Here is a 16,273-nt window from a genome sequence, read left to right on the forward strand (position 1 = left end):
ATTTTGCAGTAAATTTGCAATATGACAAATTGCAATTTTGCTGCAAAAATTCTAATTAAGATTTTCTTTAAATTTTCCAAAAACAATTTTACTGAAAAATCACGCGGAAAGTTATATCTGAAATTTTGAAATGTAATTTTTCGTAAAATAAAATTCCTAAGTTTTCTTAAAAGTTATTTCGTTTTATTTTTTTTTGTTTAATAAATTAGGATTTACAGTTTTTCTTTAAATTTTAAATTCATAAATTAGATCGTGTGAAGTCAGAGTTGATTCTAGATGTGACGTCAGATAGCTGGAGGGAAAAAAACCGGGAAAACAAACAGACGACACAATTGTTATTCATATGGGGAAGAAAAAATGTTTCCACTTTTATCATAATTTTACTCATATTTTTGAAACATGGAAAACGCTTATTGACATAAAATAAAAATAAATAGTGTTTTGCTAATTAAATGTGCTGTGTATACCAATTGCATTGGTGAAATCTCTGAATTTGTAATTAAATATAAATTTGTAGGTTAGGGTTGTTTGTTTACTGAAATCTTTTACTACTGCGGTAATTTCCACTTAAAATATATCTTTTTAATAACATTCGTAAGATACTGGATATTGTTAAATAATGCATGAATTAACGAATAAGCATATTTGACAGAATTTATTTTTTGAAAATAATAGACATTGATATTTGTAAAGTATTTAATGAAATTTGTGTTGTTTTATAGAAAATCGAGAAAATAGAATGTAAATGTAAAATTTTTTTTTTTTTTTATTAATATGTGGCTATCTCTAGACAAGAAACAATACTATTTTGTATTGTCAAAGGAAAATAAATTTTATTCTATTCTATTTTTTGAAAATTTTTAAATTTACTTGTTTGGAAATTATTGTCAGTTTATTCTAATTTTATGCACTAAAAAAAAAAAATTTATTTGATTCAAATAATCGGTTACTTTATTTTTATAAAATAAATATTTATTTGTATCAAAAATAATTATTATTTGAGTCAATTAAATAATATTTGTTTTTAATACAAAAATTATTGTTTCAAATACAATTTATTTAATTTAAATAAAAAATATTTGTTTCAAGTAAATATTTATTTGATAATAGATCTAACGGTCAATCAGGGAAAAGTCAGAGAATTTCTTTAATTTTCTGGAATTTTTTATGAATAAATTAAAGTAACTATTAGTTTCAAAAATTTTTTTTTACTTTTTTCCCAAAGCAAATAATGCAATAACAATTAATTAATTTTTTTGCAGTGAAATATTTGGTTTTTTAATATAAATCAAAATTATTTCATACAATTTTATTTTATCGATTCAACTTGAAATAAAGTAAATTATTCATTAATACGAATAATTTATTATTTAATGCTAATACCCACATTTAACTTATAAAAATTTTTACGGCGTTGAATATTAAATTATCGAATTTCTATTTAGCAAAATTGTATAAAGTAGATTTTATATTATGCAAAATTTTTAATTTACATTTAAGTAAAATTCGATTTAAAAGAATTTCTATTTAGCAGAACTCTTATAAAGCATTTTTTCTAATACTTTTTTTAAAAATTTTAAATTAATATAATTTCAATTTAACGAAATTTATGTCTATAAAAATTGACAAAAAAGAACAAGGTAGAATTTTTCTTAAATAAGAATTGTGGTAACCCTTTGCGGCATAGTGACACTCCTGAGTGTCACCTTTTTTCTTGCACTTTTTTTGAATATACTTTAGCCACTATTTTACACATTTCAGTAACAAAATTTATTTAAAATGTATTTTAGAATATCTATTACAATATAACTACATTAAAAAAGTGTTTTTTATAAATAAAATAAATGTTATAAACAAATTAAGTTTAAAAATAGCGTTTTTTTAAACAATAAATGTAATTGTGACTAAACAACAATAAGATATAACCTAACAATAATGTCTATAAAGTTTTCGGGGTCGCTGATTACGAATCTGGCATCAGATTTTTAAAATTCAAAATGGCGGATCCAATATGGCGGATGACAAAAATAAAAAATTGATCGGATTTCCTTGAAACTTGTAACTCATGGGCTTTTTGGGGGCGCTGATTAAGAATATGACGTTAGATTTTCAAAATTCAAAATGGCGGATCCAATATGGCGGATGACAAAATGAAAAATTGATCGGATTTCCTTGAAACTTGTAACTCGTGGGTTTTTGGGGGCGCTGATTACGAATATGACGTTAGATTTTCAAAATTCAAAATGGCAGATCCAATATGGCGAATGAGAAAATGAAAAATTTATAGGAATGGCTTGAAACTTGTTATTCGGGGGTTTTTGAGGTCGCTGATTACGAATATGACGTTGGACTTTCAAAATTCAAAATGGCGGATGACAAAATGAAAAATTGATCGGATTTGCTTGAAACTTGTTACTCGGGGGTTTTTGGGGGCGCTGATTACGAATATGACGTTAGATTTTCAAAATTCAAAATGGCGCTTTTGTGTGTGTGTGTGTGTGTGATCAATTTGATCAATTTTAACAAAATTGTCCGCTATATTGAATCCGCCATTTTGAATTTTGAAAAACTGACATCGGATTCGTAATATCAGCGACCCCGAAAACCCCTGAGTAACCAGTTTCGAGCGGATATGATCAATTAAAAAAAATTGTCCGCCATATTGGATCCGCCATTTTGAATTTTGAAAATCTGGCTTCGGATTCGTGATCAGCGATCCTTAAAACCCCCTATAATGCACTTCAAAGATAAATTCCTTGTCAAAGAAAAATGTATGCTTCAAAGGGTTAAATAAGAACTAGTTGGAATTAAAATTTTCTTTAATAAAAACTTTGTTAATTAAGAATTTTGTTAAATAGAAATTCTGTTAATTGTGAATTTATTCAATGACAATTCTGTTAAGTAAATATTTTGATAAATCGAAATTTACTAAAATAACAATTCTGTTAAAAAAATTGTTCTTTATGCAATTTTTCTTGACATAAATTCCGTTAAATTGAAATTGTATTAATTTGAAATTTGATGTACTAGAAAATCTGCTTTATATAATTTTACTATATAAAAATTTGATAATTTAAGATTTGACGCAGTAAAAATTGTTTTAAATTAAATGTTGAGAATATTTATACGTCCCCAATTAGTTTATTTATTTCACTTAAATATTTTATTTTTTACGAAACATTATTTATTTGGTTCAAATACATATGAAATTAGTGGATAATAGACAGGTAAATGATTTAATTGTATCAAAATAAATTTTATTTGAACAAAATAAAAATTTTTTAGTGTAATTTAGGTCAGTGAAATGTCAGGGAATTTTTTTCCTAGCAGTTGTTAGACACCCTGAATAGTAAAGAAATCAAGTATTTTAATCAAATAATTTTTCTTTCAGTGTGTTTAAGTACAAAATAAATACTAAATAAAAAAAAAAAAACTGTAAATTGACCGACAAGTAATCGACAGAAAAACTTCGGCGCGAATTTTGAAATTAACGAATCACAATTTAAAAAAAAAAAATTTCTGTTTGGTTAATTTTAAAATTCGCTCCGCAATCTTTCTGTCGATTGTTTTTCGGTCAAATGGAAATTCGTCGTTTTAAGAATTCTATCGAATAACAATTCGTATAAATAAAAAATCATATAAATAAAGATTCACTTAATTGCGGAAATTCTATGGAATTTAAAAATTCGAATAACTTAAAATTCTGTTGAATGAGAATTCGGCTAAATTTAATCCAAGAATTATATTTTTGTTTTAAAAGAAAAATTTATTTTCTACACTCAGAAAAAAATTCGTTTGAAGCAACCAAATTTTGGTTAAATCAACAAAATAAATGCATTGATATACAGTTAACCAAACATTTGGTTGCATAAACCAAATGTTTATCAATCAAATTTTTTCTTTGTTCAAAAAATTTATTAAAATAAACCAAACAGTTATTTAGATGAAATAAATATTTATTATTTGAATTAAACAAATTTTGTTTGAATTAACCAAAAAATTGGGTAAATATAAAAAAAATGGTACATTTGGTTCAAACATATCTTTTTTCTGAGTGTAAGTTAAACATAAAAAGAAAATCTCATATTTAATACTGTAATAGGAATGACAATGATATCATCGTTTTTTAAATAGTAAATTACTCCTTATGAGGAGTAATGAATCAAATGACGAATGAAGACCAGTTTTAAAATGTTGAAAATATATATTTTTTTAATGACAGTACAGTAAAGGTATACATTTATTATACTAATATAATAAATATATTTCTTTTTCTTTCTATTAAAATGAATTTTTAATTTTATTTTATGAAGTAAAAAATAAAATAAACCGACATTTTTATCTTAATGGCCATTTGGAAAGAATAATTGGCGTGAAGACGTAAGGCTGTACTTTTAAATTCACTGGAGTTTTTGGAAATTCCTTTAATACATCGGGAGTACAATAAATAAAGACTCGATAGTTCTCATTTTCAGTTGAACGAAAGAGGGAATAAGCATCAATGATACATTCATCGTTTTCTCCATTTGGTAAAAGAACACAGTGTTCATTCAATCCTTTGGTACAGTTACTAGCTCCAAACGTTACATGGAATATAAATTCTGATTGTATTTTAATTAAATGTTTGATACTGCGAATGTTGGTGATAAGTGGTTCATAAGATTTTTCATAATATTTTTTATATTTTTCCGCACCCTTCGCAAGAAGATTTTTAAGTAATGGATTATTTATATCGAGTTTTATTGGAATTTCCATCATGATAACTGAAATTAAAAATTTTTTTTATTATTTTTAAATCCTTAAAATTTCCTATTTTAAAAATATATAATACACCGAAAAAAAAAAATATTCTGAAATTTAGTATACTTGGCACCTATTTTAGAATATTTAATATACTTTTTAGTATTTACCTGGAAATTTTGGTAATTCCACTTCCGTTAATTCAAGCATACTTTCTTCTTTTACCTAGGAAAATTTTTTAGTCATCAGAAAAAAATGTCAAATATATTAATTTTATTTCTTACAATAATAAAGTACTGTAAACAAAAACAATACAATACACCCAGAAAAATTGTATATTTGTCTCACAGTCTAATAAATATTTATTTGATTTAAATAAAAAATTTTATTTACGCCAAATAAATGGGCTGCTAGTAGGCTGTGAGATAAATATATATGTTTATTTAACTCAAATATATTATATTTGGTTCAAATAAAACATTTCTCTAATAATAATTGGTTACTTGACTATTATCAAATAAATATTTATTTGCATTAAATAATTATTATTTGGATCAATTAAATAGTATTTGTTTCAAATACAAAAATTATTGGTTCAAACACAATTTATTTAATTCAAATAAAAATTATTTTGTTCAAAATAAATATTTATTTAATAAAGTATAATCAATTATTTGAATCAAATAAATTTTTTTTCATTGTACTAATATTAAAAATACGTTACATTAAATAAATTAAATATATTTTGGGTGAGTCCACGTCAGAAATATCAGAATCTGCAAGTGGTTCTTCGATTTTAATGATACTTGGTAAAATTATAGCTTTATATAAGAGCAATGTGTAAGTAAAAGGAATTTTTAAAATATCTAAAATTGTAGGAGTTATATCACTTTTAATTTTGATACTGCATTTTTTTCTTTCCTTTATATCTCGGTCAATTTTCAACCGATTTTGATGAATCAAAAACGATTTTTTTCAGAAAATTACGTATTTTCAGAAAATTTTAAAATAAAAATAAAATTTTCTTATTTAAATAGAAAAAAGTAAAAAACAAAATTTCTTTTAGATTTTTTTCAATTTCGACCTCTTTTTTTTAATTTTTAATTTTTTAATAATATTCCTTTTTATTTTATCTTTAATTTAAAAAAAAATTCATCCTGGAGACTTTTTTAGATCTCGTGATATCGTCCTTTAAGTATTATAAGTCTTCATCAATTTGAAAACCGCAGGACTTGCTTCTATCATTACTTTCATTTGTTTGTTGAAATTTTTTATGGTTATGAATAACTATTTGTTTTAGAATCCTCTAAAAGAAAGCGCTAAAAACTTCAGCTACAATTTCAGGTTGCATTGTTAAGGTTTCATTACAATTTATTTGAAATTATAAATATTACAAAAAATAAAAACTTTGCTTCAAATCTATTAATAAAATATTGATTTGCTTGAATTTTTACTTGTTTTAGTCAAGTAATTTAAAAATAAAAACATTATTACGCGAAAGTTTCTAGTTTGTAACAATAATATTATAAAACAAATGAAAGTAGAAACACAAATCTGGATCCTAGTTTTCTTGAGATGTGGATATTTAAAGAACGATATCACGAGATCTAAAAAAGTCTCCAGGATGAATTTTTTTTTAAATTAAAGATAAAATAAAAAGGAATATTATTAAAAAATTAAAAATTAAAAAAAAATCTAAAAGAAATTTTGTTTTTTGCTTTTTTCTATTTAAATAACAAAATTTTATTTTTATTTTAAAATTTTCTGAAAATACGTAATTTTCTGAAAAAAATCGTTTTTGATTCATCAAAATCGGTTGAAAATTGACCGAGATATAAAGGAAAGAAAAAAATGCAGTATCAAAATTAAAAGTGATATAACTCCTACAATTTTAGATATTTTAAAAATTCCTTTTACTTACACATTGCTCTTATATAAAGCTATAATTTTACCAAGTATCACTAAAATCGAAGAACCACTTGCAGATTCTGATATTTCTGACGTGGACTTACCCTTTTATTATTTTATTACTATGTTTTTGTTTTTAGTATTTTACTACAGATACCGTGACTTTGAAAATATATTTGAAAAATGTAAAATTATTTATAAGAAAAACTTACATTCTGTTTATTAGTAGGTAGAAAAACACAGTTTTTTATTAAAATAAAAAGATAAATTGATTGAAATGTAACTTTTAAAATATTTGCCATGATTATATACTTCTTAGTTTTGTTTGAAGCAAAACGAAAAAAACATATTATATGATATTGATTTCCTTCTGGTTTATGGAGTTGTTAGGCAAAATATAAAGAATTTCTGTATTCTTATATATATATATATATTTAACTTTTATTTTCGTAATGTTTCATGAATTAATTAGTTTATAAGTTATAAATTAGTTTTTAATGGAAATCATAAAAATTATAATGTTAAAAAAAATTGAACAGATAAAAATGAAAACACAAAATTTCAAAAATTAACAAAGGTTTATATAAATTACCAATAATAATAATAATAATAATGGTTAAACACAGCCCAGATAGGACGTAAGCTTGCAGCAACCTTGCGGGAAGCTTGCCGCGCAATATTGCCAAACGTTACCGCAAGATTACTGCAAACTTCAAATGTCCCAACTGACCCAAGTTTGCAAGGTAATCTTAGGTCAGGTGGGACATTTGAAGCTTGCCGCCTTAAAATTAGAATATTACATACTGAATTTAAGTATAAAATATTCTAAAATAAGTCTTAAGTAATTCAACATTTCAGAATGTTTTTTTTTCGATGCAGCTACCTAACTTATAATTATTCATTGTGAGGCTACTAAATGAAAAATTGAAATGACTCATTACAAACTAATAATAAAATAAAACGTGATTAATTCGTCAAAAATATATATTTGAATCAATAACTTTTATACTTTTGTCAATATATATATAATATCGTTAATGCAATACAATGTTTTCCAGTGATGCATGATATTGAAGACTCCAAATTACCTCAAAGATATTTGATTACTCTTATTATGTATTTAGTGCAACTAATGTGATATATTTCATTAATAAGAATTTAATTTTATATATATCTTGAGAAAATCTTAACGCAAAGATGAAAGAACCGTAAAGTAAGAGAGTGTCGTCTTGAGAAGCTTAAAATTAATACATCATTTACATTTTATACGCAATATAATATCACAGAAAATTAAAAGGCATTAAAATAAGCTGCAACGCTTCTTATTTTTATCTAATTTTGCTTATTTTAATCCATTTTGGTATGCAAATAAGCAAAATTGGATTAAAATAATAAGCGTTGCAGCTTATTTTAATACCTTATAATTTTCTGTGATATGATTGCAACAAAATCTGTTTAAATTAATTTTTAATAAATTACAAAACGAAATTTTCAATAATTCTTACCGCTGCAAACGCAACCATATCCATGTTACAAAATTTTCCAATCGTCACAGTTGATGGTATTTGACCTCGAAGTATTATTGGCACAAGTAACTTCGGTCCATAAAGTGGCAAATTATACCATTCTCCGTTACATCTTTTTGAAGTTGAAAACAGATTTATATATAAAATTAAAGAATATTTCCCAAAAGGCTAAATAAATTTATGCCCCAGAGATAGCACATCTGTTTGTGCTACAAAATTACTACAAATAGTTCTGGGACTACAAAAATTTTGGGCTGATATTATTTCCCTGTCGCTATATTACCATATATACATTTTATTCCAAATGTGTTGATTTTAAATATCTGAAGGATCTTAAAGCTTATATTTTGTTAAACTGAATTAAAATAGCGCCTATTTTACACTAGGGAGAAAATGTAATTCTTTTTTGGATTCAGTTGAACAATGGCCCCATCTTCAAATGTCTAAAAGCGTCATTTTTGTGTCCTGTTAAATAAAAATATACTTACGTTTCTTGTGAAACTAATAAGCTACTGTCTAATAAATTTTGAGCTGGCAATGTTAAACAAAAAAGATGAATCAAACAAGCACTACCAAACATTCCATATTTTATGACCAGATTTAATTTTCCAATTGAGTTTAAAGTCTGCAAAAATTAATAAGATATTCTTAATATATAATTGAAAAGTTGAGTTAAATTGATAAATTATCAGACAAAGAAATGAGAATAATTTTTACTTGAATCAACACAGAGCTGGTGGCTATAACATTTAATACCACTGAATAAAATAAAAGTGGCGAAAAACAAGAGTTAAGTATCTTTGAATATCTGAAATATAATTTTGCAATTATTATATTCCATATATATTTATTAAATTTATTATTACAATTCAACATACTGAAGTGCATGATTGTGCCACCTAATAGAAGATGACAATTCTTTATAACTCGAATCCTTTATGATTTTATAGTTTTGTTCCTTGCTTGCGTATTTCATTGTACTTTGCAAATGATGACTATAATCGGAAATTAATATTAAAACTCAGTAAAAAATAGACGCCAATCCTTTCATCTTGGGACAGTATATTATTAAAATCAATTAAAATCACAAAATTTAAAATGGAACTAAATTCCAAATTACGGAACTAAATCCCAAAAATGAAAAGATAAATATTAAAACTTAGCTGCAACATTGAGGAAAGTAAAATGCTTTACAAGAGATTCTAAATATGATCAGATTTTATGCTCCGATTTTTTATCTTATTTAGATTCAGATTTAGGATCCGATTTTTTCAACTGGGGTGTGTTTATGGAATTTAATTTCTTTACCTAACAATTGCAAATAAGCCGCAAACATGTTGTGTTGTAACTGCAAACATTGATTCACAAGCAAACATAACTGTCATATTAAGAAAAGAAGTAACAGAACCATGAACCAATATCCAAGAAAAATATTTATTATGATCTAAAGGAAATTTAGTAGCGTGCACTAATACCCTCGTACGAGTCGCATTATTCAACGGCAGGAAATAGTCACATACAATCGGCATCATTGACATTGATACGAAAATTAATACTGAACTATACATATTTACTGAAAAAATATATAAATTAAGAATTTTAAACTCCATTATAAGATTACGTGATTGTTGTGATTTCACATGTAAATTTATCTACTTTTCTCTTAAATATTTGATAAATTAAGCTAAATTTTTTGTGATTAAATCAAAAATATAAGAAATTGCTGATGAATTCTCCACAAAATTTTAGCTTAATTTATCAATTATTTTTCGAAAATATCTACACTGAGAAAAAAGGTTTGAGCTGACAACCAAATATTTCATTCAATATATGTGCAACTAAAATTTTTTGGTTGACACAACTAAATTTGACAACAACCAAAGTTTGTTTCAGACGACTAAATAAGAAAATGAAAAAGAATTTAGTAGTCTGAACCAAACTTTGGTTGATGTCAACTAAAGTTTAGTTGTGTCAACCAAAAAATTTTAGTTGCACATATATTAAATGAAATATTTGGTTGTCAGCTCAAACCTTTTTTCTCAGTGTACGAAGAATCATGTGAAATGACAACAATCACATTATTTTAAAGATAAACAAAAATTCAGTGAAATAACCCGCGATTAAAGATGCATAAACATGTACATGTTTTTAAAACATGTACAAGTTCATGTACATGTTTATGTTCGAGAAATTTACTAAAATATAAAATTGTAAGACGGCTTCCTTGCTTTGCAGATTTTAGCAAAATTGTACGTTCTACCTTAGATGTCCAAAAATTCCAATCATCCTGCATATATTTGACGAGAATCCGCAACTATATCGTATCAGTCAATTTATACAAAATTTAGAATATGTTTTACAAAATTTTGAGGAAAAGAATGAAATATTAATATACCTTGTCTTGTTTGAGTGTAACAACTCCATATTGACAATAGCACAAAATATTAAAAATAAGAGGTGGAAGGCACTCAAAAGTTGCGTCAGTATCATTACCAATGACCGAAATGAGAAAATTACACTAAATACATTAGGATTAGTTTTTTTATTACCATGAATTTGGTGCCTACATACTTTATTACCCAGTGGGCAAAAAACCATGTTCGTTTTAAAAAAGTTTTAAAGAACATTTTTAAAACGAACATTGTATAATTACTTCTATTGAATCCGAAATTAATCCAGCCTGTGTAAATCAGTAAATCTAGAATCTGCATTCACTAGTTACGTTTGATCGAACTGACTTCGGTTTAGACCTGATTAATTCCGGATTCACTATAGTTACACAAAAATGGGGCAAATTTCGGATTTAACCGGACTAATTTCGAGTGACAAAAACCGGACTGTTTCGGAATAATTCCAGTAGATTAGTCCGGATTTTTTATTAGGGATTAGATCCGCTATTTTGAATTCTGAAATTTTTGAGTTAGGATCATACCCAGTGGGCAAAAAACAATGTTCGTTTTAAAAACGTTCTTTAAAACTTTTTTAAAACGAACATTGTTTTTTGCCCACTGTGTATGATCCTAACTCAAAAATTTCAGAATTCAAAATAGCGGATCTAATCCCTAATAAAAAAATCCGGACTAATCTACTGGAATTATTCCGAAACAGTCCGGTTTTTGTCACTCGAAATTAGTCCGGTTAAATCCGAAATTTGCCCCATTTTTGTGTAACTATAGTGAATCCGGAATTAATCAGGTCTAAACCGAAGTCAGTTCGATCAAACGTAACTAGTCCCTGGCGGATTCGATTTGCGTAATGTCTACTTAACTAAGCGGACTTTAGGTAGACATTAGGTAGACATGTAAAAAAACGTATAAAAAAGCTATTAATCAACTTATTATGATAAAAAAAAGTTGATAAAAGGGTAAATGAATGTTTATAGAGTAAATTCGTACAAAATTTGTAATTAATAAAGCAATAAATAATTAATAATGAATGGAAATGTGCGCGAGGTACCTGATCAGTTCAGCTGTACAATTATTTTCGTGCTATTTTCATGAAAAGAATATAAATTAACTGCAAAAACAATTGATATTTATAAAAAAGTGTAAAATTGATTTAATTTTATTGTTTGCAATACGAATTATTAAATAATAATTAAGTTTTTATCAAATGTGAATAGTGTTGTGAAAACCTGTGAAAACTAATGAGTTACTACATTACCGATCGCATATGATAATAAAAAGTTCTCGATGAGTGTAACAAAAAAGCTGCAATCATGTCCGTAATTTTGGACGAGAAACAATTATGAAATCAATAATTATTTGTATAACTTTATTCTGCATTTTAAAATTCACTTTTTATTTTCTTTCAAAGCAAAAGCTTGGAAGAAAACATGCTCGCACTGTATTGTAAAAACTGGTGGCGCCATCTCTCATATGCGATCGGTAATGTAGTAACTCATTAGTTTTCACAACACTATTCACATTTGATAAAAATTTAATTATTATTTAATAATTCGTATTGCAAACAATAAAATTAAATCAATTTTACACTTTTTTATAAATATCAATTGTTTTTGCAGTTAATTTATATTCTTTTCATGAAAATAGCACGAAAATAATTGTACAGCTGAACTGATCAGGTACCTCGCGCACATTTCCATTCATTATTAATTATTTATTGCTTTATTAATTACAAATTTTGTACGAATTTACTCTATAAACATTCATTTACCCTTTTATCAACTTTTTTTTATCATAATAAGTCGATTAATAGCTTTTTTATACGTTTTTTTACATGTCTACCTAATGTCTACCTAAAGTCCGCTTAGTTAAGTAGACATTACGCAAATCGAATCCGCCAGGGGTGAAACGCAGATTCTAGATTTACTGATTTACACAGGCTGGATTAATTTCGGATTCAATAGAAGTAATTTTGCATTTATTAGTTGTGTATGATCCTATTAATTTCGGATTAGACTGTATTAATTCTGAATTTACTAGTCACACAAATAATACTAATTTTGGACTTAACCGGACTAATTTCAGATAATAGAAACCCGACTCTAAAGCGGACTGTTTCGGATTAATTCCACATTCCGAAATATTAACCAAAGTATAATGACTATATTGATCAGATAAGGTAACATGTTTTTTTACGCCGACAGTGAACAGTTCTTATATAGAACTCGAGACTTATCTCAACTGTGAGAGAACTGCACCTGGCGGCATAAGTGGGAACTGTAATAAAAGCAGCAAAACCTAACTAAATTCAGATTGTTGCGGACTAATTACGGATTTCATACATATAGAATGTCGGATATCAGAATAAATTAGGATTCAGAATTTTAAACGAACTGAATCTGTCTAGATTGTACGAAAACAGTTCGAAAATGATATGAAACATTACGAAATTAGTGCGGAAAGAAAACAAATATGAGATACGTCCAAAGTAGTCCGAAACTTATATGAAATCAGTCCGTAACAATTCGATTCTAAGATGATCAAAAAGCTTAACCTAAAATGAGTCCGGAATAATCCGAAGTATGTATTTAAGAAATTCGATATTAGTCACAGTAACAATCCGGTCTTAATCTGGTATAACATCGTAATCCGAAATATGAGTTCGGAAAAATCCGGAATTTATTATGTACAAAATCATCATTTGTAGTGGACTAATATACCAGAGAATTTTTACATACAGATTTTCAATTAAGATTTTAGAACTGACTAAATCCGGATTCGTTACACACAGATTGCCGACTAATTCGGATTCCTTTCTGATTAAGATTTTTTACTAGATTAAATCAGGATACCGGATTTTCCACATAAAGATTTCAGATTATTACTGACTCATGTTGGATTCAGTTTTTTAATAATACTTAATCCGAATTGTTGCGTACTGTTAGCGGATAGTTTACATACAAATTCTGCAGATTATTTTGGACTCATTTTGGATTGTATTTTGATATAACATAAAATAAAATTGCTGCGGGCTAATTGTGGATTTATTTCATGTCAATTTCGAACTATTCCGGACTAATCTTTGGATTTATCTTTTCTTCGAGACTGATTGCTGATTAATACGGATCATTTTCGGATTGTTTTCGTAAAATTTTTGGACTTATTCGCACAGTGTTCTGTTTTGTATTTAATCTGAAATCAGTCAGAAATTTTAACCAGGGATATTACTACCAAAAAACTATTTTTTTTAATTTTATTGGATTCGCTCAAAACTTGTTACTCGGGAGTTTTTGGGGTCGCTGAATCCAAATTTGATATTAGATTTTAAATTTAAACAAATTCCATGCGAATTTGATCAAATTTTAAATTTATCATCGCTATATACGAGATCCGAAATTTTGAAAATTAAAAATCCAACATCAAATTTGGATTCAGCGACCCCAAAAACCACCGAGTAACAAGTTTCGAGCAAATCCGAGAAATTTAAAAAATTTTTTGGTAGCCATATTGGATCCGTATAATAATATATTTTTTTATAGTCTCTAAAATAAAAATTTGTTCTTGTATAAAAAAGTTAATTTAAGGATGTCGAATGGTCTCTGAAATTCTTTGGCATTTAATTATCGCCTTATAAAAACGGCATTGAACGTGAAAATAATAAACACTGATTTTAAAATACATTTTTTCTCCAATCAAAATCAGCCAAAATACCGCAAGGATCTTTATCATATAATTTTCTTAAATCCAAAAGATTGTGAGAATTCATACAAAAATATTAAAACAAAAAGTAGGAAAGTAATATAATAACAGCTGCAACTTTGTGCTCCCTGCATGCTTCTGCCATCTGACGGCGGCAAGACGTAATAAAACTGTCATTATATTACTTTCCTACTTTTCGTTTTGCAATTGCGTTTTTGTATGAATTCTCACAATCTTTTGAATTTATGAAATTTATAAGATAAGGATCCTTGATGTTTTGGCCGATTTTGTAAAAAGTGTCCATGTTTCAAGAAAAAGGTATTTTAAAATCAAAGTTTTCAAAGAATTTTGGAGATCGTTCGACACCCTTAAGTAATTTTAAATTAATTTTTTTTACAATAATGTATACCTGAGGAATAATTGCAGATAACAGTGACGTTAAAATTAAAATTCTAGTGAAAATTTTTATGGCTACTGTCTGATAAACCCATTGTCCAATTGCACATAAGGCCAGTTTGTTAATTTTGAAATAACTTTCATATACATCCATTGAATTAACAACAACAAAAAAATGAAGAATGATAGAAAAAACAACAATGTTTTCACAAGATAAAATATATATTCGATACAATAAATGTATCTATTTTAATTTACATGAAAAATTTTCAATCTCCCATCTTTTGAATGATGAAGAAACAAATACAATGTTTGTTCAAGATAAAATGTATATTCGTTAATAAAAAAACGTATCTATCAATTTACATAAAAAATTAACTTATAAATATCCCTTCTTACATTGATGTGGAATAACTTATGAGACTCTATACGCCTAGAACGGAAGTAAGAGTTCGGGAAAAACAAATGCAAATATAATGTTAGCTATTATTTCCTATATACTTCCAAGAATTAAGAGTCTATTTCCCCTTGCAATATAAAAAATTTATAAGTACTTACTATATCTAATAGATCTACAATTGTTGTAGGTAAAAAATTAAATTTTATAAAAAAAAAAAAAAATTTCATATAACTATTGTGGTTAGATAATGAAAATATCTCGTGGAAATTATTTTCTAAATTTTTCATACACTCTGTTATTATATTTTATTTGAAACAAATAAAAAAAATATTTATTTCTCAGAGACAAATAACTTTTTCTTTTTGTTTTAAATAAAAAAATTTACCAAGCACAAATAAAATTTTATTTAAGTAAAATAAAATTTATTTGAAACAAGAAACAAGTAAATATTTATTTGGTTTTGAGACAAATATATCTTTTTTTATTCTACATTCAATTTGATTGCCTAAAAATATGGGTAAATCGAGGGGTAAAAAAAAGATTATTTTAAATAATTATTTTCTAGATGAATTTTCAATTATCGAAGTAAAATTTGAGAGATTTTTTTATTATACGTAATTTTTACAAAAATAAAATTTTTAGTCACCAAATTTTTGATGTGACAGAATTTTTATTTTACAATAATTTGTACGAATTTTTAATTGATAGAATTTTTAAGACGTCGAATTTTCATTTGTCCGAAATTACAAATGACCGAAGAAACAATCGACAGAAAGATTTCGGCGAAATTTTTGAAAATTTACCAGTTAGAATTTAACAAAAAAAATTGTGATTGGTCAATTTTCAAAAATTGCGCCGAAATTTTTCTGTCGATTATTTGTTCGGACAAATGAAAATTCGGCGTCTTAAAAATTCGGACAAATTTGAAATTCGGTGAATTGGAATTTGTGACATTTAAAAATTCGAATTACATAAAGTTCGATTGAATAAGAATTCCATTAAATTAAAATTCTCTTAAATAAAAAGTCATGTAATGAAAATAATTGTAAAATAAAAATTCTACCAAACAAAAATTTGGTAGCTAAAAATTTTGTTCTGTAAAAATTCGTATGAAAAGAAAATTTGTCAAATTTTAATTCCAAATTTGAAAAATTATCTAAGGAATAATTATTTCTATTCAAATTCTTTAAAATAAAAAT

At 26.0% G+C, this 16,273-nt stretch overlaps 1 protein-coding gene across 1 annotated transcript; it reads right to left on the reverse strand.

The window, feature by feature from the left end:
- Positions 1 to 4,335: 4,335 nt before the first annotated feature.
- On the reverse strand, positions 4,336 to 15,271 carry LOC127284949 (uncharacterized). Its single transcript, XM_051310677.1, has 10 exons — positions 14,688 to 15,271; positions 10,570 to 10,692; positions 10,371 to 10,488; positions 9,483 to 9,747; positions 9,053 to 9,169; positions 8,892 to 8,982; positions 8,663 to 8,799; positions 8,154 to 8,286; positions 4,911 to 4,965; positions 4,336 to 4,763 (listed from the first exon to the last, which is right to left on the reverse strand). The coding sequence occupies exons 1-10, from the start codon at positions 14,826 to 14,828 to the stop codon at positions 4,339 to 4,341; spliced, it is 1,605 nt and encodes a 534-aa protein (XP_051166634.1). The 5' UTR covers positions 14,829 to 15,271; the 3' UTR covers positions 4,336 to 4,338.
- Positions 15,272 to 16,273: the final 1,002 nt, after the last annotated feature.

Source organism: Leptopilina boulardi, unplaced genomic scaffold (genome assembly GCF_019393585.1).
Source record: "Leptopilina boulardi isolate dan_hultmark-lab unplaced genomic scaffold, ZJU_Lbou_2.1 LbouV2_327, whole genome shotgun sequence".
In the NCBI taxonomy this organism is placed as follows: domain Eukaryota; kingdom Metazoa; phylum Arthropoda; class Insecta; order Hymenoptera; family Figitidae; genus Leptopilina; species Leptopilina boulardi.